Raw genomic sequence first — 22,215 nt, forward strand, 5'->3', positions numbered from 1 at the left:
TTTGTTCCATGCTGCATAACAGAGGCCATAAATGTTTGTTGAACAACAAAACCCATCCATTTTTAGAATGTTTTCTGATTCCATTTATTTATTTATTTGCTTTCTAAGCATGGGCATAGCCAGACTTCATGTTAGTGGGGAAAAACCTCTTGTTAGTTAAGTATTTTTATTGATTTATTTGATTTGGGAGGGCAGCTGCCACCCCCCTCCCCTGCTGCTATGGCCATGTTCTTAAGTGGCTTTGCAGCTTTTTTTAAAGATAGGCACGTTTACATGTCTAGTTTATGGCCCAACTTGCCTTGCAAGTCATTGGCACTAGGATTAGTAAGAAGTTGCCTGGAAAATAGCCCCATTGATCTCATTTGAGATCTTTGGAATAGACACATATAGAATTCTGCTCTGATTCCCCTACATTAAACATGGTAACGTGGAATTTACTACATCCAGACAATCCCAATTATTGGCGTGTGTTCACTTTCGTCTGTGACACTGCCACCTAGGGGGAGTATCGCAAGAATGCAGAAGAATGGGTAAAAGTAACCTAACAATCAGGACTTCTAACAGCAGTTTTGTTGGCAGCTGGATCACAAGTTAAACAACAGAGCACTACCTTCCACCTGTCTATGCACTACTGATATATAATGCCTTGTTTAAAAAGAGATACTGGAAATATTTTGGAGATACAGAGGAAGTGTATATGTGCAATGACTCACTTTCTTTTGGAGTGCACAATGAAAGATGAAAATAAACATTCCTTGGAAAGAATTAAATACTGTGAAGAGGTATGCCATCACAATGGTCTCATCGTTGACATAAAGCAGTCCAAAAGACCATGTTAGGCCCAGAAGACACAGGAGAGCAAATGCACCTAGGGCCCAAGACCTGAAAAAGAAAAGCAATTTAAGTAACACTGTCGTTTTGTTTTGTTTTGGTTTTTTTAAAAAAAGCACATTGCAAAATTGTATATTAAAAGTTTACTTGCTGCAATTTATTTTTACTAGGTTTTTAGTCATATATAATTATAAATTATTGGCTTTAACCTTTTATCTATTATAGAAAGAGCAATTCCGTTTTAGTTTCCAATGAAAACAGCAGCGGTAGTTATTTTAAAATGCAATGCTCTAGTACCAGGTCCAGAAACCCCTTTGCTTTATCTGTATGTATGCGTGTATATTTGGAGATTTGAAGGTCTCTTTTAACCACTAATGGGTGCCCATATTTTAACAATTGTGCTTGCATCTGACACACACATACACAAATAACACAAATACACAAAAGTTAAATGGCAGATCAAAAGCTGATAACCTAAAGTTTGAAGACTCTGCTAAACTAGATAGTCTAACTTTCATATGAAAGTGCCTTACTGAAATGTGACAAATATATGGATTTAATCACAAAAGAAAGTCTTTGAAGGATATTTTGTCATGAATAGTTTCGGGGGGGGGGAGAAATTGCAGAGGACAGCACAGAATGAAGGGGAAAGGGGTTTATTCAGTGCATTCCACATCTAACTAATGATCTTACTTGATAAATGGCTTATTATCTTCATAGCTAGAAAGCATTATAAGCAGAAAAGAGAAACAAAATCATTAGACAGAATTTAAATTGAAATTAATAAGAAAGCATTTTTAGTAATTTTATACAAAAATTAGTTAAAATTAGAAAATTCAAAGTGCAGACGCAAGCAGTTTAAAATAATAAAAAGCATATAATAGTTGGAAATAGTTTAGCAAATTAGATTATCTCCAAAGTTGTTAATTAAAATTATGGACAATCCAGAAAATTGTCCAAATTTGTAAAGTTGTTGTTGTTTTTTTAAAAAATAAAAATTAAAAAGTCATGCTTTAAATTTGTTAATGTAGGGTTCTATCTTACCCAGGTAAGTCCGTATTATAGTAGCCATCACAAACACGGTAATTACTGGTGTGGATGAGAAGACAGAAAGAGGAAGAAAAGGAAGAAAAGAGAGGTGCTAAAGATTAGCTCTCTCTCTTAACATGCAACATGCAATGAAGCTGATATTGTGACCTATCTAAGCATCTTCTAGTTTGTAATGCTAGCTTTGTTGCAAATCTGCCCCTGCCATATTCTGCATTCAAAGACAATTCAAGAGCCCACTACTAAGCACATTTCACTTGGGAGTGCCAATGACGTCAGTGGATCTGACCTCCAAGTAAGAGTGCTTATGATTAGGGGGGAAAGTCCTGTCCCTCTTAAGTCTAGCAAAACAATTCCAGTCTAAATATAGAATGATCTAAAGCAGGGGTAGGCAATGTAAGTCCAAAGTGTTTATCTCACCCAACCAACCCAAAGACCTCCCTCCCAGAAATCTGTTCCTTCCCTTTACCCACATAAGGGATGCTTGGACTGGAACTGGACAGTGGAATCTTATCTTGCCTACCTCTGACCTAAAGCATGATCTACCACTGTAAGATTCTCATTAAGAATAATAACCCATTGCTCTACTTTCAAGAAAGGGAATATTGTGATTCTTGTGTAGTCACAGGATAAAAGTAAATATTTGTTAAATTTGCATGAAAAGCAACAGATAATCTTCAAGATAACAAAAGAAGTAGAAGCAAATTCTCTTAGGGGAGTGGGATTATGAATGGGGAAACCGCTGAGAATCACTAGCATCTGAAAATAATTTAACGAAACATACTCAGCAGAACAACACCAGCCATGCAAAGAGGAACATCGTTTGGGAGCTGCATTTTAAATGCAAATGAACTTGCTACATTGCTGAGGAATCTCCATGAATGCACCAAAACAAATTCTTGGCCATTGTTCCAAGCAGAAGTTACTTAATTTCAAGTGTTGACTGTTTCATTATAGCAACAAATATGACGAGAGCAGGATTGGTGCTGTTTACTTGTAATTGACATCTGTGGGTGCTGGGAAACAAAGCCTTGTGTTGCTAATGGAAGGGGGGAGCTTTCAATCAGTTGGAACAATCAGAAAAAATAATCACAGTTCTTGATTCAAACACAAAGCACTTACTTAATGTTTTCCAACCTGCTAGAGTCTGGTTTCAAAGTGTTTGAGTGCTTCACCATTTTGTACAGTGTGATCACCAGGAAGATAATATTCAGCTGTCAAAACAGATAGCAATGAAATTAAACTACTTCAAGTAACAAGTTAGGTAATGATGATGCTCTAGACTAAACAAAAAAAGTTAAAAAAAGTGGTTATTTTCCAAATTATTCTGGGGCCGGTGAGAGAACAGTCTGCACAAAGCGGCTGCAAAGAAAGATTAGATCAAGAATGGCCAAAGCCCAGCCACTCTCACTCAGTGCACATCTTGTAATATTGTTCATTTTGGTTTGATGTTTTGGTTTGAGTTTATTTGTGCTTCATACTGCCTAATGTTAAACATTCCTATGCAAAATAACATTAGGAAACATATTTCAATGTTTTTTTAAATGTACACCTAAGATGCTTCATGTGTCCATCTAAAAAATTAAAGTGTGAATACCGGCTACTGCTCCATGTTGAGTGTGCACTTGGTGGTGACTTGAGGTAAGCCATTGCCTAGTTTATGAAATGGCCCTTCAAGTTGGGAGTCCTGAACCCAAGTCTCCTACTAAATTACCAAGAAAGGAAAGTCAGAACGGCAGTGTTCCCCTGTTACAGCTGCCACAGTTTACTGCTTTGTGGATGAGCCAGAATGAGCACTGTGTTGGACTTGTGCAACTGTGCACGCCTGCAATGCTGCCAGCAGAACAATGTTGAAAGGGTCTAGTTTCAGTTTTGAAGAATCCCGGTGTGCCTTTATGTTTCAGCCAGGGATCCTGTTTTAAAACAAACTCTGGTTAGTTTAACAAGCCAACTTCTGTCACGGCACTGTCAGGCAAGGAATGTCAAAACTACACCTACAAGTTAGGAAAATGTGTGTATCAGTCCTGCATTTCTCAGCTACCTCTAGGAGTGCACCCAATGAGGCAGTTGCAGCAACAGAGAGGCCCCACTCATAGGGTTGCCATATTTCAAAAAGTAGGAAGTTAGGAAGACACACACACCCCACACACCCACACCCCACAAATCCAGACGTATGGCAGCCCTACCCACTCATCAGTGTTCAGCCTGGCCTTGACAGCTTAACAGTTCATGGTCTGAAATTGGCTACTTTGGAAACTTAGCAGAGCTTGTTTTAAACCAGATCCCCTGGTTTGAACTTAACAACCAACCAGGCTTCCTCCTTGCCATGTGAGAGAAGGAGGAGGAGGGGAGAACGCGGTCGGATGTTTTGCTTGGGTTCATTCCGACTCAATCATATAGTACTGAACTAAGCATTACATATAAATGAGCCCTGTATGTGGATTCTTTACATGCCTGTGATATAAATAATGTGTAATAAAACAAGGAAATTCTGAACTAGCCAGGTTTTGAATAAGCCATTATAGATCAAGAGAATAGAAACTCAAGGTGAAATTAATCTGGTTCACATAACAAACTCATCTCAAATGCTGGTGCTGTTATTATCATGGAGAAAGAACAATTGATTATAGTAAGCATGGGACACCCAAAGCAGAATAATAATTTCACAATGTTAATGACCTAGTTTACATAAGAACTACTTGACAATAAACTACAACCAATACTGGGAGTTAAACTGAAGCCAGTTTGATCCCCTGTTGCAACTGCAGGAATTAGCAATGACTGCCCTTTCCACTTCCCTGTAAAGCCATAGTGTAAATAATACATTTATTTTGTACTCTATAGCAACCAGGCAGCTCACAATGCTTTCTTTTTTGTCCTTGCTGTTTTGCTGTGTATTCTACCTAGCAGAATTGGCTATCTTTTCTCCCTTGCAAAATGGCTGCACCCTTACGCAGACAGTAACGCACATCTTTTATATGCATTGTTATGAATATTAACTAAGAATTCTATCAAAGGAAGGGACGGTGAGGCCATCATCCTGTAGTTTCTATACCCAAGCCTTCTACACTCTGGTTTATACAAACTGGCTGCCTGCTTTAACTGGAGTGGCACTGTTTGGTTCTGGCAAAAAGTGTTACAATTTCAGGCTGCTTCTGATTCTGTATTTTGGCTGCCTTGAAATCCAAAATCCTGCTGATGCCACTGTGGCTGCAGGGATCAGCTGCTGTCCTCCTAACCAGTGAGTCATGGATGCTTCTGAGACACAAATATCTCTTCCTGCAAGCATGCTCATGACTGGGGGGTGGGGGGTGGAACGGTTTCTGTGATAGCATCACAGCACCCCTGAAGTCACTATAAATTGCCTGGCTGCGACCAGTGTTGGTACAAGATTTCCATGGATACTGTGGATGTGGTTGTCCATGCTGCTATGATAATATCTCTTGTTTCTGTTGGCATAGCTTTGCTTTCTACTTTGCTACTAGAGTGTCCAGGATCATGACTTCATTACTTCATTTAATGCTGGAATGGTGGCCCTAATTGGGCCTTTAAGCCGTATGCTACTTCCAACTGCATTCCTCAGTGGCAGGAGTTGAGGGTTGCCATAGATGCTATAACATCAGCCAGATCCCTGTGGGTATCAGCTGTGGAAACCAATTATGGTTTATGAAGCAAGCCCTCCTACCTCCCTACAGCAAACATCTCTTCCTCCACCCCCAAAGACAGCAAACACTATCCATAACTGGGGTCAATGATATCATCACACTACTCATGCCAGTAGACAGCTAATCAGATTTGAAAGTGGTTGAAAGTGCCAAAAGAATCAGCCCAAAGTAGTAGAATCCTTTGGGGGGTGGGGGTCATAAATAAAAACCAGAAAGATAAGGGCAACATTTCTGAATAGTGCCAATCCCTAGGGGTGCTGAGTAGAAGAAATGTTCCTAAATTTTGGACATTGTGGATTTTTCCTGGTCTGGAGCATACAGTGTCTTTTGTAGTTGTGTGATTTGTGCTCATATTGGATTGTGATGGCCATTTGCTATAAACAATAAAATTTATTGATTGATATAAAAAAATGAGTGTCTGCTTAAGCATAGAAAGTGAAAGAAAGAGAAAGGGTGGCAGAACAAGAAAAACTGCACTTTGATTCAGCTGATAACGGTCCTGTAATATGATGGTAAGTGAAAATGAAAGTCTCTTTAAGAATACAACATACTGTAGTTCTAAAGGAAAGTAACTAAGACATATGACAACAAAGCATGAGATACTTGTTCGCCACATCTCTGTGAAATATGATATAATTTAAAGCATCAAGCAAACCAAAGAACACTAGTTCGCTCTGTGAAAGCAATATTCAGAAGTCCTGGTTTGCCTATGCTCCAAGTACCCATTAGAAAAGTATTCTCTTTTTTGCTATTAAACACACACACCTGGTAAGAACATCACCATGTAGGTGAGAGCTCTGGGAAAATGCATCTCCTCTAGATAAATCACCTCTAATCAAAGGGTAAACAAACTCGGACAGATTGCCATAATATCATGTAACATGGAAAGCAGAAAGGGGCAGAGCAGAGGAACTTGTTGAAGAGCATACACTTACAAGAAATGACTTGTACTCGCATTTTATATGAAGAAAATGCTTTGCTTATTCCTCACTCTCGTGATTCTTCTCATTGCTATCTAAGAAATCACACATATTTGTAAAGTGTGATTGGGTGATATATATATGACAGTTTAAATGCTTAATTTCTTAAAGAACATTAATATTGTGTGTGCCTTGAAAGCCACTGAATCGATTCCTTCAAGGAATTGATTCAAACTGACTCACGGAAAGATTTCTACTGTCATAACACTATAAAATGATCTTGTAATTTTCTTGTGATTAATGATTCCTTTCAAAGGGTGTGAGAACAGTGGACCTATTGAATGAGGGTGAAGTGCATGGAGAAGGAGACTTCTGCATGCCTAGTCCCAGCTCACAATATGAGCCGTGCATGAAATCCCAGGCACAATACATTGTGAGCACAATACATATATTGTCTATATTTTATTTATTTGTAAACCACAATTTTCCAAAACAATACACTGTTATGAACTCTGTAAACTAAAGTCAACAAAACCATTTCTACTACTGCACTATTATTATACAAAAGCCATCTGAAATGCTAAAAGGCCCATCCGGTAGCACCAGTGAAACTGGGTGTGGTGTAGGATAGTGATATTTTGGATATAAGCTTTGTTATATTAGATTGTGAACAAGCTTTGTGCCTGCATATGCAACCCCTTTCCTCGATGCAATTAAAGCAAGACATCATTTACTTAGCCATAGTTTCTCATTGTGTCTGAACTGGGAAACCATGGTTATCAGGTACAGAAAAAGTTAGGATCTTAAACCAACTTTTTCCTTCCAGTAGCACCTTAAAGACCAACTAAGTTAGTTCTTGGTATGAGCTTTCGTGTGCATGCACACTTCTTCAGATACACACGAAAGCTCATACCAAGAACTAACTTAGTTGGTCTTTAAGGTGCTACTGGAAGGAAAAAAATTTTTTTGTTTTGACTATGGCAGACCAACACGGCTACCTATCTGTAACTGGAACTATGGAAGGCACCACATTGAGCCGCATGAAATGGAAGTCCATCAACCTCACCAAGAAACTTGCACAGGTACAGACTGATATCTTCTTTCTTACTAAATGCAAGAACCTGGACATTATACCCAAGGGTCTTAGAATTAAGAACCCTCTACAATCCACGTATCCCACTGAATATGCAAGAAAACTATGCAACACTTTCTCTAAGAAGCTGCTCAAACATCTGATCGGGTGTATCTGAAGAAGTGTGCATGCACACGAAAGCTCATACCAAGAACTAACTTAGTTGGTCTTTAAGGTGCTACTGGAAGGAAATTTTTTTTTTGTTTCAACTTCAAGCTGTGTTTTGAGAACTTGGTAACCATAGTTTCCCAGTTCAGATATAATGGGAAAGGACAGTTGATTGAAGTGTTCCTGGTGTAATTGAGAAAGGGGCAGAGAAGAGGCAATGTGTATGGAGAAAAGGATTTCAAAACCAAGATGTAATAAGCCCAACCTGGCACAATGTCACCTTTATGCTGATCACCTCTTAAGTGGCAGTAGTGGGGAACTGGTTTCAGTTCAGGGTTAGTTTCAGTTCTCCTGCTTCCACCAAAAGTGGTTGTTTTAATTTGCTATATGTCACTCTGAATAATCAAATAGTGGCATACAAATGAAGATAAACCAAACTAATAAACAAGTGAATGGTGTATTGCAGACATGGCATCTGCAGTTATGGAAACATGTACTTGAATCACGAAAGTTTATCACATTATGGTGAATTCATTTTTCTAGGCTGTGGTAAGCATAAAGTATCAGACATCCCCTCTCCATACCGCCAGCACAAGAACTATGCCTAAATTTCTAAAACTTCCATTATTCACACTGAGGATTTGCCAATACTTTGACCAATGGATGAAATCCCAATGCCTATTATGCTATCGCTGCAAAGTTGCTTTGTCTTGGATGGACAGTATCACTAAAGAGAAGTAATGTCATCTCTTTAGAGATCATATGTTTCCCTATTCATGAAACAGAACCACATCCAGAACGCTTTGGGTCAGTCATCTTCCTGCAGGCGATTCCTAAGGCTCATGAGAATCTCTCTCAGGAGCTCAACACAAATGACAAGTCTAACCAACCTCGAACCTCCTTGAATTATATTAAAGCAAAAAGAGGCAAAACACAAAAAGTCAAAAGTGTGGGCTTTTCTGACCAGAATTTGCCAGAGTGCACTGTTTGTTTTATTAAAGCCATCAAGCTGCTCAATTGAATTACATTGAGCTTAGCAGCTTAAAATTCATTCCACACAGCCTGAAGTGCTGACATGGATATGATAAGACAGAAGAACAGAAACACCACTCCGAGGTAACCTAGCTGAACTGCACATGTTCTGACCCTGTTTGTCCTCCCTGGAGCTTTTGTTACCTGGCAGAGGCAAGCTCTAAAATTGCTCTTCTATCTCGCAGATCCTTGCTCTTAGCCAAGCAGAAGCCTATTCCTCTCTGGGACTGGCAGCCCGAGAAGTGTTGTCTGAAGGAGCCCTTCGAAAGGAGTGCGCAAAGCTGAACTCTCCCTGAACTTAATTAATTATTAAGGATGCAGATGGAGCTGTCCAAATGATAAGAACAGCTCCTGACGTGTCATGATCCAAGCTTTCATTAAATCATTTCAGGCATACTAATGGCGTTCCACTGCTCATTACTCTCACACATGCTTTCTTCCATAGATACAATAACCCCGGTGCCCCGTAGTCGGAAAGGAAAGTCAACCGCTCTCCTTCAAGGATCCGAACGCCGCATATTTCCTAAAGCGCCAAGAACGGGCAAGGTTATTTGGGAAGGCGGTCCTACCTAACCTTAAGAGGGAAAGCATCGGGTGGGTGGGCGTATGGCAAGGAAAGGGAGGGTAGTGATATTTACTTTAAATGCAAAAAACAGCAAGGCGTGCAATAAATAAAAAGGCTGTGATCAAGAAAGACAGAAATACATAGTCAACAACGCAGTGCAGAGCTGCATGTGCTTGATCCCATTCAAAACAATGAGATCCTAATTCTGACCAATATGCCCAATTCTTATTTTTAAGGAAGGCAGAAAAGCTTATATAAAAATCGGTGTGTGTATCAAAAATTCCGATAAAAGGACGAAGTCAATGGAACGTCCGGTTGCAGATTTCCCCTTGAACACTTACTGTTCCCAAAGAACACAATTTTCTTCCAGTTCCTTTAAAACAAATAGATAACATTATACTGCCCATCTCCTTCCCTCAAATTAGCAGCCAATTTCAACAAGATCATGAGTGCCTAAATTTATATTAGATTATCATGGCCACAGAATCTTATCTGAGAATGTACTAAATAAATCTTTTGCTTGAATTACAATGGACTAAAGCCTCCAGATCATATAAATGCTGATAGCGGTCCATTAAATCACCGACACTCAGGCTTTTATTTTCTGCAGCTTATCAATTAAGATCAGTATAGGCTATAATTTATCTAACTGTTCCTTAATGGGTGTATTAGTCTTTCCCCCCAAAGGAGTCTAAAATTTTGTGTATGTGGGCTGGAGGTGGGAAAAGAATAAGATCTCAAATTCTAAAGCCAGTAAATTAAAACTGTGTGATTGTTCTTAATTCAGTGTACACATCTGTGTTCTGTGTACACATGATAACAGTTATGCACAAGGTAACATATTGAGAGGGACTGGAAACACTCCGACGAATATGTGATGGAGGCAAGGGGGCAGAGGCGAACCCAGGAGAGGAGGGGCAGAGATTTTGGGGGTTGGGTGCCACCCAGGAGCCAGGAAAGGAGAAGAGGAAGGGTCCGAGCAGTCAAGAGTTGGAGGTGGGCATGCAGGACAGATTGGAAGTGGAGGAAGAGACTGCTCACTGTATCCAAGAAGGCTCAGGTTGTGTGTGTGCACTCACGTCAGACAACGGTACCTAAGCCCAGACACAAACTTGGAAAACAGCTATGTAGACAACTACATAGTGTGGGTATCTGGTGTGCCTAAGGAGCTGCTTTTGTAAATATAGAATTAACTATCTGCTGTTTGCCTTTCCTGGCTGGGTGTGCCCACATATTTGTAAGGAAGAAATGAGGGGTTGTTTTTCTGTGCTTCATACTCAATAGTGACCCAGAAAGCTTGGCACAGCCTATAATGTAGAGTTTGAAAGTCCATTAGAAGTAGCTCACACATTATGAGCTTTTCTATTAAGGACTAGAAACACAAACTCCATTTTCAGTGCGCGGTATCTAACAGAGTCATACACAGTAGGTGTACTTTCTCTATAATTTAGTTGAAGGCAGCCCAGTATTGGGCCGACTCTAGCATACTCTGCATTGAGAGTTGCATTCCAGCAAACAAATATTCCATGATTATTGCAGCACATTGTTGGGGCTAAATAAATCGTTAAATAGTAGCAACAGCAGCAGCTGTTGTTGTTATACAACCATCACCATATGTTTGTAAGGATAGTAATAGTAAATTCTTGAATGGCGCATATACATTAATGTACACCCATACCTCTTCTGCAGTTACACTGTTCACATTACACTGTTCTCAAATCATTACACTCCCTTTTCTTTTGGTCGGTACGATTAGAGGGCAAAGCAATTGCCAGAGAAGAATTACTCCCAGGAACTGTGCAGTGATTGCTACCTGCTGTTTCATATTTTTTGAAGTTGGGAATACTGCTCCCAAAGGCCTTTCACTTCTCAGTCTAAATGATTTGCAGGAGGATAATAATGTCATGGCCGGTAAATAATAGTAGACTCTGACTGTACATGGTCAATATGATTAAATGTCCCTCACCCCGATTTTCACTCTGACCTGGTTATGAGGAAACACCAATATCTGCCTCAATGCCCAAGGCCCACACAAAGTGTAATGTTATTTAAAGACAGAGAAAGAGAGGGAGGGGGGAGAGAAAAAACCCCAAAGAAAGTACTGCTCACAGTAAATGATGCTGTTATTTTTGTAAAAAAAAAAAAAAAAAAAGGAAAGGAGACATACCAAGACCCTGGCTCACTGAACTTTAGCTCTCACATTACTTTCAGCTACTTTATTCCCACGCCTGTGACCAGTCCACTTGCAACAGAATTACGTGCGAATGAGGTGGCAGAATGGGCTAGTACTTCAGGCTGCAGGTAGGAGATGCAATTTTTAAATACATAAAACACTCACAGTCCTCAGCATTCTAAGTGCGCAATATGGGCTAGAAACTTTCTCCCTGGCGTACTGAAGTTCTACTTGCTGGGATTATTATTATTTTTAATAATTTAGGAAGCGGTAGCAGACAGCATGGTGGCCTGGCACCACTCACCTGAGCTCTGGTTTGTTTCACCATTGTTGCTTTCTGGGAGGTAGAGAGGAGGGATGAGGCAGCGGTGAGGCTGGCACACTACAGAGGCGCTGGCGGGAGAACTGGATTGGTTCCTCCGGTGTGTTGGGCACTGTACCAGCTCACTACTGGCTAACTCCTCTGCCTCCTGGTAAGCAGCAGCGACACAGCCCAACTGGAGAGCAGGAGTGGTGGTGCCACACTGCAATGCCCTCTGCTACTGATGTGGCAGAACTCCTGTTGCCACACTCAGGGCTTCAAACAGGAAGGGGAAGCATAACATGCAAGATTATCTCACTTACTATGAAACAATCACATTTTGGAAGAAGCGGCTTGTCTCTTTGGAGAGAAAGGAAGTGGCTTTGGCTTATTTTGGTGAGGTTCTAGCTTCCGTGTTGTGTTCCACGAACAACAGAAATTGTACCATGAGGAAAGGAAGTGCTCAGTTGGATGATTCAGCCTGTAATGTTTCTTTCAAAAAATACCAAGGAATCCTGCATGCTGCTATACAGAATTAAAAGCTGCCATTTTTAATTACGATCTAAAAAGTCAGGAGTGGGAGCATCACTTCCAATATTATCTATAATGGCATATCTCAAATAAGTTGCTGTGTCATGTTTCCTCTGCACACGCTTCTATCAGCCATGTTACTTGAGATGATGAAAGGAGAAATTTAAAAAAAACAACACTATCCTTATAGTTGTGTGAATATGAATAATGTACCTGTTCTATGATGCACACTTCTTATATGCCAGTGAGAACTTCAAGAATGAAGAAAGAAATCCTGTTAAACCACAGGAGTATTTTACCTCCTGTCAAATCCTCAGCCATACTGTGAAATAGCTAGAATCAGATTTTGCCACCGGACTGCTATGTTGTGCAATCTGTGTATACCATATGCCAATAATCAAGCCAAATAGTTTTGTTTTTTTTACTGTTCAATCATGATAAATATTGCACATACAGATTAATCTTCCTGACTGGCATGAGTTGTGTTGTAGGGGATGCAATGGCAAGGGAGAATTGGTATAAGTCACAAGTGATACTGATTCCCTCTGCACCACATCCCACACTATGCAAGAGCGGTCCATCCCCTGACTCTCTGGAGTGTTCTGCAATGTGGAGGATGGGCAGGCCAAGCCACTGATTTAAATTTTGTGCATTATGTACAGTGTTTTTTAAAACATTTTAATAATCTGATTTACAGTATGATTAACACAATGAACATGATGGGGAAAATCAATAATATTTGTCTGCGTATAACGTACAGCTTTGCTGAGAAAAAACCTGCCTTCTCTGGACTCAACTGGCAATCAAGGATAAAGACTGGCAACTCAGTCCTACAGAATGACATTAGGTGCCATGGGTATGACTCAATACATATAGTGGCTTAAAGGCTCAGACTGTAAGACTACTCCAAGAAGATAAATCTCTTCTTGAACAAGGCTGAATTTTGCACCAACACATCAGCTATGTTGCAGCGATGTTTGGTAAAATGAAAAATGATACCTTCCCTCCCAAAAGGATCATTAGCATTTGCATTATAGAATGTGTGAGGAAGAATAGTTTGAAGGCACATGATAACTGCTAAAATTAAAAGGGTCTTTTCCTAAACAAGTACATGGGTGGGACACCACCTGAAAACCATCTATACAAAGCTCTGAACTTCTTGGATAAAGAGCAGAGTATAATAAAAGGAAGAAAGTAAATAAATAAAAGCCTATTAACAGTCCTGCTTTTAAAACAGCACGGTTTTAGTTCAGCAGGTACAGAGATAATATTCAATAAATGGTGATATGTCAGGGATACTTTAGCTGTGGTTCCTGCATTGCAGGGGGTTGGACTAGACAACCCTTGGGGTCCCTTCCGACTCTATGATTCTACAAAGATATCTGAAGGGCTTTGAAACCAGAAGGAAATATAGAAATCCCAAAAGTATCATCTCAAGGGGGGATAGCACTGTGCACAAATCAAAACTAAGACTTGTGATTCACATGCCATCACAATTGTACAAAGTCTCTAGCCGAAATTCACCGATTTGTGTACAAACAACAGAGAGAGGTTTCCGTATTTCACAGTACTGGAACCCAAGGTCATCCAGTTAAGTTGAATATTGGAGTGTTGAATACTGGGACAGACAAAATGAACACAGTGCATAGTAGAATTTGCTGTCACATGACGTGGTGCTCCCCCCCCCCACTTGGATAGCTTTAAAAGGCAATTAGACAAATAAGACTTTCAGTGGCTAGAAGTTGTGATGGATGTCTTCTACCTCCAGTATCGGTATCAGAGACAAACCATGAGAAGTGCGCTTTCCATGAGTATCTGGTTGGTTATAGTGAGAAGATGATGCTGGAGAACATGGGCCTATGGTCTTATCCAAAAGGGCTCTTGCTATGAGTTTCATAGCAAATATAACCTGACTTTCAAAGTATTTTAGTCATTCCCACTGTAATAAATAAAGTGGATTGGGAGAGAGGCAGGCAGATGGGTGGAAAGGAAAGTGAAAGTATTCTTACCAGAATAATGAAGGTAACAGGCCCAATGAAACTCCAGATAAAATAGTTGTCAACTTTGAGCCAGCAGCTGTTACAGAAAAAAAGAGAAAAAGTGGTGTGAGAATAGCACATACACTCTATGTTACCAATGGAAAGTAGACATCTCTTAGGACTTATTCACATGGACTGGCTATGATGTGACTTTTAGCAGTGACCTCATGTGGACATCCATATGAAACCTATTCTTGAAAATGGATGCCATACACACCTGGCTGACTTGCTTCCTTGTATGTATGTTATTCCTGAGCATGATTTGGAGTGCCAAGTGGGAGGAGATTAACATCGTTCAATGGCATGGTCAGCAAGGGAAACTGCATTAGCACACCATAAGTGTTCTACGTTGAGAAAATCAGCCATGCAACTCTCTCTTTCAGTTAAATGCATGGTGATGTAATTCTGAACACTAGCATATGCTTGAGAATGTGTCTGTTTATTGAGCTTTAAGGCTGTTCAACAAGACTTTCTTATGAGATCACCTGCTTTCATCTTTATGTTCATTAATTGTTGCCTATCAGTCCATTTTCTTCACACTACTGCAAACCACCTGCACGTGACCCCCCCCCACCCATTGATGGTGGTGCTATAGTACCTTTTACACTTTTCAAATCTGGAACCTATCAAACCTCAGAATGAAACTCAAAGCCACGTCCATTTTCCTTTCTCAGTGCTTCTCATTCAAGCTTATTTATTTTCCCCTCCCCCCCACTTCTTTTCAATGAAATGTAACCAAAAAAAAAATAGTGATGTTGCCACTGGTACAGCTCACCTTAGAATGGGGTCAACCAACAAGTTGAAAAGCATCAAGCATTAAGAAGATGCCCTGTATGGTACAGCTAATCAACCCAAAGGGGTACCTGGAAGTACAGGGCAACCACAAAAAGCCTGGTATTTGATTAAGCAACTCTGCTTCCTTTTGGGTTAGTATTTGATATAGGCCGTGAACCCAGGCAAAAGTATAGATGTGGGCCCCCCTCTCCCCACACAGCTTTTCTTCGTGCATTTAAAACATGCTTTCAGCTGTCCATCACTTGACTATCCCCAAGGAACGCCAACTCAGAAAATGATTAAATGTCATATTTTTTCTTCTTCTGCAGAGCAGCATAATGCAAACAAAATGCCTCAGCCCCGCTGCTGCAAATTTAATAGTTAAAACAAAAAAACCCAAACAGGATTAAACTAAATTAGGCATCAGTTTATCGGGACTCACTTCACTTACTGATTCACTTTTCATATAGCACAGTTCCCTACGGAATCGCTTTCGTTTGTCTTTCATCAACAGCAGAATCAAGCAGCTTGCTTGTATTCCAACAGTATCTGCCCATACTGTAACTAATTTCATCAAAGGACATAGTAAGCTCTATTGGAAGGCACATTTATGGCTCTAGCAACATAACCCTCAGAAATATTATTATTTTGGGGGGTCTACCTTCTGTCACTTTGTATAAATATCCCTACTTTTTATAAATAGAAAACAGTGGGCTAATTTTAATCCGATTCTTTCCCGATAAATATTATCAAAGTGAACCACTGGGCCGGAAACACTGCACTATCATTCTCCAGAAAGAGAACTGGCTAGAAAGCATGCTGAACAAAGAAATCTAATGAAGTGTTAGCTTAAAACTAGGGCAGGGGGGTTAAAGCAAACCAGATACTTTTAAGTAAAGTAGAATTTTATTTTGTTTTATTTTACTTAATATTCATTGGAGGCCCTAAAAGTTATTTACTTTTTCTCCCAATTTGTTTCGGGTCAGTCTTTTGTGTTAAAAAGAAAGGTGGTAATTTAGAATCTTGCCTCTCCAGGGTACAAATTCTCTGAACCTAGAAAATTACAAAAGACCTGATTGGAATTTGCACACAGCCTTGCCATTCTCGTACCAATAAAGCTTTCTGGTGCTATTTTAGTCTGTCGGGGGCTCTGACAGCTAACACGCTTAAAAAAAATCAAAAAATTGCCTGAAACACTCAGGTCACTAGCAATTACTTACGCATTTTGCGCTCCATAGCTGGAGTAGTCGATAGCTGCCGAGACACCAACAACAGTGGCAGGAAAGAGGTAGCCAGCAACATAGTAGTACTTCTTCCTAGAATATTCACTTTCAAATACTTCTACTAACATGAGATAGAGCTGCACCCCTTCTAGGCACATCCAGGCAAAGGCTGCCAGGAAGAAAAAGTGTAAGAGGCCTGCAAATATTGGGCATGCAATCTGCAAAGAAAAAGAAACAATCAAATGCAAGGTGCAACACTTTTCAACCTTCCCACTTCATCTGATGTATTCAGAAAACGAAATAATGTGGATGTTAACAGCTTGGTTTGTAATGGCAGCATACTGTATATGCAGTAATTGAACCCCCCCCCCAATACACACACACACACACTGCCCCCCAAACATAAAACTTCATATTCATAACTACTGAAAACTGTATTGTGTTCCCAGTAGCTGCAGCTTCTACTCTCTTGCACTCTGTGAGTTAAGATATGGAAAGTATGTGCCTATTAGCATTCTTTGACGCAATGGAATATCAAGTGTGGCAAGCAGTCCATTAATTTTTGGTAGCGCAATGTTAACACTCTGCTGTAAGGCTTATATTGCAGATGATTTGGTACAGGAAGATAAAGAGCCCCAGCTACTAGATGTATTATTTATACCTTCTGTTGAAAATTCTTATGCCTCTGTCAGAATATTCCATTTCCCTTTAAATATCAAATATCGTTGCTTTTTCTATTTTTAGGAAGATCTGCTATCATATCACTAGCCACACTCTGTAGATGAGTGCAGAACAAAATCCTACCGACTGACTCAATTCTAAGGGCAGCTTATTTTAGAAAAACCATGGGTTCAGCCTCATGCCTTGAGATTTAGGAAAAGGCTAATCTGAAATGAGAAATGAAGACACACAAAGGAAAAGAATTCCATAGCTTTCTATCTCTTAAGGATAGGAATGTATTATTTCTGTGTAACATTCTCCTGTATCTGGGGGCGCTAGGTACACCTACTGGACAAGAGGCAGGTTTATCTAAGAACCCACTGCAGCCAATGGGGAGTTAAGCATTTAACTGTTTCCTTAGTTCCATTTGTCCCAATGGAGCTGCAGAATCTGTTTCACTGGATTACAATAAATGATCTTGAACAATGATCATAAATAACAGAAACTACCATACATCAATCTGAATTGTCATCGCTTGTACACTTATGATCTCCCTCCCTCCCTAATACACACACAATATTGAAGGAAAATCTTGTTGGTCAATAGGTGGCTTAAATGCTAAACAATACCTGACAAGAAACTCTCTGACAGGCTTATTAAGCTTCTACTGGTTCCCAACTTAACGACATTGAACAGGCATGTTTTCTTGCTTTCTCTACATCAGAGGTTGCCAATGCAACACCTGTGGGTGCCAGCGGACCCTCCTGCACCTTCTATGGCATCAATATTTTTTGTTGTTTAATCTAAACTGGTGTAAGTCTTTGTGGCGTAGTAAATTCTAAGCCATATATAGTGGTAAACTCAATCTTCTATGCAAAATGAGGGCTTCTGCATCACATTTTTAAAAATCTTAACGCTCCAGAGCTGAATGAGATAGTTCCATCTTTGCATCTAAATAAGAAGTTTCAGGCATTAGCTGTTCAAGCTTTTCTCTGCCTGCCATTATTTCCTGAGTAACCTGCCCGTCCATGGGGAAAGTGGCTAAAGGTTGCATCAAAAAAGCAGACAACTGAGAAACTTCTTTTGGCCATCAAATACTTTACTGCTACCATTACTTTCAGTGAGGTATCTTCAGATGTGTGTTAAATATAGAGGGCTTACCTTGTACTCTGTCTTATCGATGCCTATTAGGAAAATAAATTCTGCAATGAGGAGGTTGATGCAAAGGTTCTTGTGAATTGTGTTTCGGTCACTTTGAAGGCCGCGGAAGAAACAGAAAGTGAAGATGCAAATTGCCAGGCAGACAAGGGAAATGACAATCCCTACCCAGGTGATGACAGTGAGGAGTAAGCCATGCATTCCATTGTACTGGAAATGATGAAGAGTAAAGAAAATTAGTGTGGTCACTGATCAATACAAAACTAAAATACCATGTTTGTTGCTGACACTTAGAAATTCCAACTTTGTTCAAAGGACAGCACAACAGCCATTGGGAGTTACAGAGATAAACACTGGAGATGAACTAATTTTGAAAATATTATTATTATTATTATTATTATTATTATTATTATTAATAATAATAATTATAATTTCCAATAACATGCCACATTTGAAGTCTAAGGGATGTTTCGGAAGGAGGGCAGGGGAGGGAAAACATAATTTCTATATTGAATGCACAAATAAAGCATTGTTCAGGTCATTAAAGGAAATTTAAGGAAACTAGAGATCTTCAGTAAAAGCCATATGTTCCATAAATGGAATGGATGAATAACTCTCACTGTGTGATTCAGTTAGAGTAGGAGATGCTGTCAGGCTCCTTGGCCAATGATGCAACTCATGGCCAGGTAAGAGAAAATTAACATGCATCCTTTAGTATCATTTCCATGGCTCTGTAGCTCAGTAGCATAAAGAAGAACTTGTATTTTATAGTTCTTGGTAGTTTTTGATTTTCCCTCAGAACTGATGCCATCCAGATACCTATTACCTGGGTCTAGAGAATGCAGAGAAGAATACACCCTTCCCTTTTAAGTATGCTTTTGAAAGGTATAAATATCCATCCCTTTGTCAACAGTTAACCAGTCCCAATGTGAATTTGCAGGGTTTTCAAGTAATCAGTCTTAACTGCAATCCTATCAGAAATCTACAAAATGCTTTGAGAAAGCAAGAGTCTGGTGATCTAGGGTCGGAGAACTTAAAACTGCCAGAAAGCAGAAAATATTGGTATATAATGATAGGGGATGACTGTATATTTGAGCTCCTTTAATGAAATGGCATTCAACAGTAAATATAAGGAGCTGAACAGACACATTCTTTTTCTTCATTTTACATCTGAACCTATGGAACACAAAGGTCATATTTGGAATACTGTGAAATGAGATGTCCAGAAGGATCCTGAAATTATACTAACATCCGACTGTATAGATAGTTCAAACATAGAAAAGTTAAAGTGGGTTTTCTAAATGTCATTTGGTTGCCGATTAAAGGCATTGTTCCTTACCGCAATTCCCCTATGTGCCATGAGGATTGCAAAATTGGTTAGGTGGCTACATGCACACGTGGTATGCGTTTTATTTGTGTCAATCAGCTTGCATCCTTGAGTTGACCAGTAGCCCATCATAGTCCGTTCAGAGTAGTTCCAGAAGGAACAATTTGCATTGAAATAATTCTTGGTCTGCAAAACAGCAGGATGAAAGAAAATTAGAACTGTAAACCCAGAAATGACAAGTATAGCGCAATGGGCATAGAATACAATTTGGATTACATTCTCCACATTTTTGAGGTTTGCTGTTTTGGAGCACAATTGAATAAGGGGCATAGGTTCATACACCATTAAACAGCGATTAAGGTGACCTAGGATAGACTGTGGTGGATTGTACCCAGCATTAGCAAACCCGACAAGAACATGTTGAACAAGCCTACCACCTAGTTATAAAGTGGGTCTAATAGTTTAAAATATGCCAAAGTGCAATCCACATTACTATAGATCTAATTTTAATCAATCAGTTTCCTACTTGCTGTTCAATGTTCATACTGTGCACTTGTGGCCATTTCTGCCGATCCTCCAGCAGTAGATACATGAAGTTTCTCTAAAGGGCTTCTTGAATAATTGAGGATTTACTAACGAATTCACTTTCCTTTTCTCAATTTCCATCAAGTCTAAAGGATCACTAGACATAATAATTCAGATTAAACTGAACCGAAAAACTGGTCTGGGGAAAAACACCTAGATAGGGGATTTTTCCTTTCTTTTTTTAAGAGTCTTCTCTTTTGGTAAATGGAAAAATCTCAGCTGGGAAAATAAAATCGTAGCATTGGAAGGGATCCTGAGGATCATCTAATCCAAACCCCTGCAATACAGGAATCTCAACTAGATCATACATGACAGATGGACATCTAACCTCTGCTAAAAATAACAACTCCAAAGAGTCTGTTCCACTGTTGAGCAGTTCTTGTTGTCAAAAAGTTCTTCCTGATGTTTAGTCGGAATACTAACACCTGACTAGTTCAAGCACAGAGAAGTTAAACCTAGTGTCAAGCGGAATGCAGAAAACAGCACCAGATTCCCTCGTTGACTAAAACCTATCTGAACGATTAGTGAATGGGCTCCAGCAGACAGAATGGAATTAAAGCAAAATGCTCAAAGTTCCATTAAAATTTTGCTGCATTAAGGAAGCAAAATCATAAGAGCTGGTGTTTTTCTGTCCTGCTGCTAAGGTAAGAGTTAATTTTCACTTAGGAACAAATTAGAGCCATTTACATTTTCATGTTGATTACCGAATTAGCTTTCATTAAGAATACACTTAAGTTCTAATAATCACTGAACCAGGCTCATTTAATTTTATGTTCGTAGACTTAAACAAACCTGTGCCTCTGACCTAGTCCGACATTTAAAATTCAAATTGAAAGATCCACCCCCGTCCCTTCTTTGCTCTTTGCTCTTGCTGATTTTATGACCTTCCCATTAATTCATTACCATAACTCACATCAATGTGTGCCAGGGTGAAAAGAACAGGGTCTGTCAAGTACACGCGACTGGACTCCTTGTTGATGGAGGCCGCAATGACGTCAGAGTTCACAGCGATGGTACTGTTCCTGCCAGCAAACTCTCCTCCCAGTTTGATGGTTGCATTTTCTGTACTGAGGAACTGGCCCAAGCTTTTGTAAATTATGAAAACCAGCTTTGCTAACCCTGTGAAAAAAAAAGCTATTATAGTCACTTTAAATAACATGGCATGTTTTTCATAGCCTAGAAAGATTGATTTGAGTAAAAAAGAAAGAAAGAAAGAAAAATGGCAGCCTAATGTTATTTACAAATGAGAGCTATCGACTGGCTATTTTTAATGTTGCTGAGGGTGTATTATTATAACACAGCAAACCCTTCCGAAATTAAGTTGCTACAGCTGAAAAATAAATGGTTTGCAAAAGACATACCGCTTCTGCTGTTCTGCTTCACAGTGTTCGAAGAGAGCTGGATAGAATTGCCTCCCGCGTTGCCCTGGGGGAATTTCAAGTCCTGCACCTGTCCTTCTGTACTCAGCACTGCAACTTCCAAGACTAGGTAGACAAAAAGCAAGAAGAAGGTTTTTGTTTTCTGTGGTCAGATTTGGCTGATGTTTTCCTTTTTTCCTTTCGGGATGCTTATTTTCTTGCTTGTACATGACAGATGCATACCGGTAGCATTGGAGTCGTTTTCCTTTAAATTTTAATCAAACCCGAGTGCAGATGCACAAAAGTAACAGCACGCCAGTTCAAAGAACATGACAGCCAACCTGGTTTTAATGTGAGCCTAAGAGAGATCACTTCAAAAGTCCCAAGAGTTCTTAGTTGGAAGAAATGCTTAACTTTTGGAGACCAAAACAGCCATGATGCATGAATTTTTAGTGATTGTGTCCTACTTGCTATTGCTATGCCTAATCTCTCAGCAACAGGAAGCCAGAGGAGTAGATCATTAAAACTGTCAGAATGGGACTGGGGGCATCCAGGCTTAAATCTCTGTAGGGTGACCATGGCTCAGTCATTGTATTTTAGCCTAACCTACTTAAATTAAAGGGGTGCTGGAGGTAATAACAATGGGCACGACTCTAGGGAAAGGTAGGATATGGTCAGTGTTTTTTTTCAGGGGTTACTCAAGAGTATGAAGTAACGGCACTCTTTTGTTCTTGTTAAAAACTGTAGCAGGGTGAGTACCAGCAGCTATTTTTCTAGAAAAAAAAT

The 22,215-nt window shown here is 39.6% G+C and overlaps 1 protein-coding gene and 1 long non-coding RNA gene across 36 annotated transcripts in view; one reads left to right on the forward strand and one right to left on the reverse strand.

The window, feature by feature from the left end:
• Positions 1-22,215, reverse strand: part of ADGRL2 (adhesion G protein-coupled receptor L2) — a 348,015-nt gene that overhangs the window by 12,959 nt on the left and 312,841 nt on the right. For 20 of the 35 annotated variants that reach the window (XM_083620857.1, XM_083620869.1, XM_083620870.1 and 17 more), the window contains 8 exons: positions 21,433-21,555; positions 20,985-21,190; positions 19,499-19,672; positions 18,163-18,369; positions 16,339-16,559; positions 14,315-14,381; positions 3,001-3,092; positions 714-882 (listed from right to left, as the gene is read on the reverse strand). In XM_083620857.1, coding sequence (XP_083476983.1) covers positions 714-882; positions 3,001-3,092; positions 14,315-14,381; positions 16,339-16,559; positions 18,163-18,369; positions 19,499-19,672; positions 20,985-21,190; positions 21,433-21,555 — 1,259 coding nt within the window. Of the gene's footprint in view, positions 1-713; positions 883-1,524; positions 1,552-1,875; positions 1,921-3,000; positions 3,093-14,314; positions 14,382-16,338; positions 16,560-18,162; positions 18,370-19,498; positions 19,673-20,984; positions 21,191-21,432; positions 21,556-22,215 lie in introns of all 35 variants that reach the window. The other 15 variants (XM_083620855.1, XM_083620877.1, XM_083620875.1 and 12 more) reach the window with 1 other exon arrangement.
• Positions 3,647-9,131, forward strand: LOC310765651. Its single transcript, XR_014549704.1, has 2 exons — positions 3,647-6,055; positions 8,921-9,131. It is a non-coding gene; the product is annotated as an uncharacterized lncRNA (long non-coding RNA).

Source organism: Podarcis filfolensis (genome assembly GCF_964270895.1).
Source record: "Podarcis filfolensis genome assembly, chromosome: 6".
NCBI lineage: Eukaryota > Metazoa > Chordata > Lepidosauria > Squamata > Lacertidae > Podarcis > Podarcis filfolensis.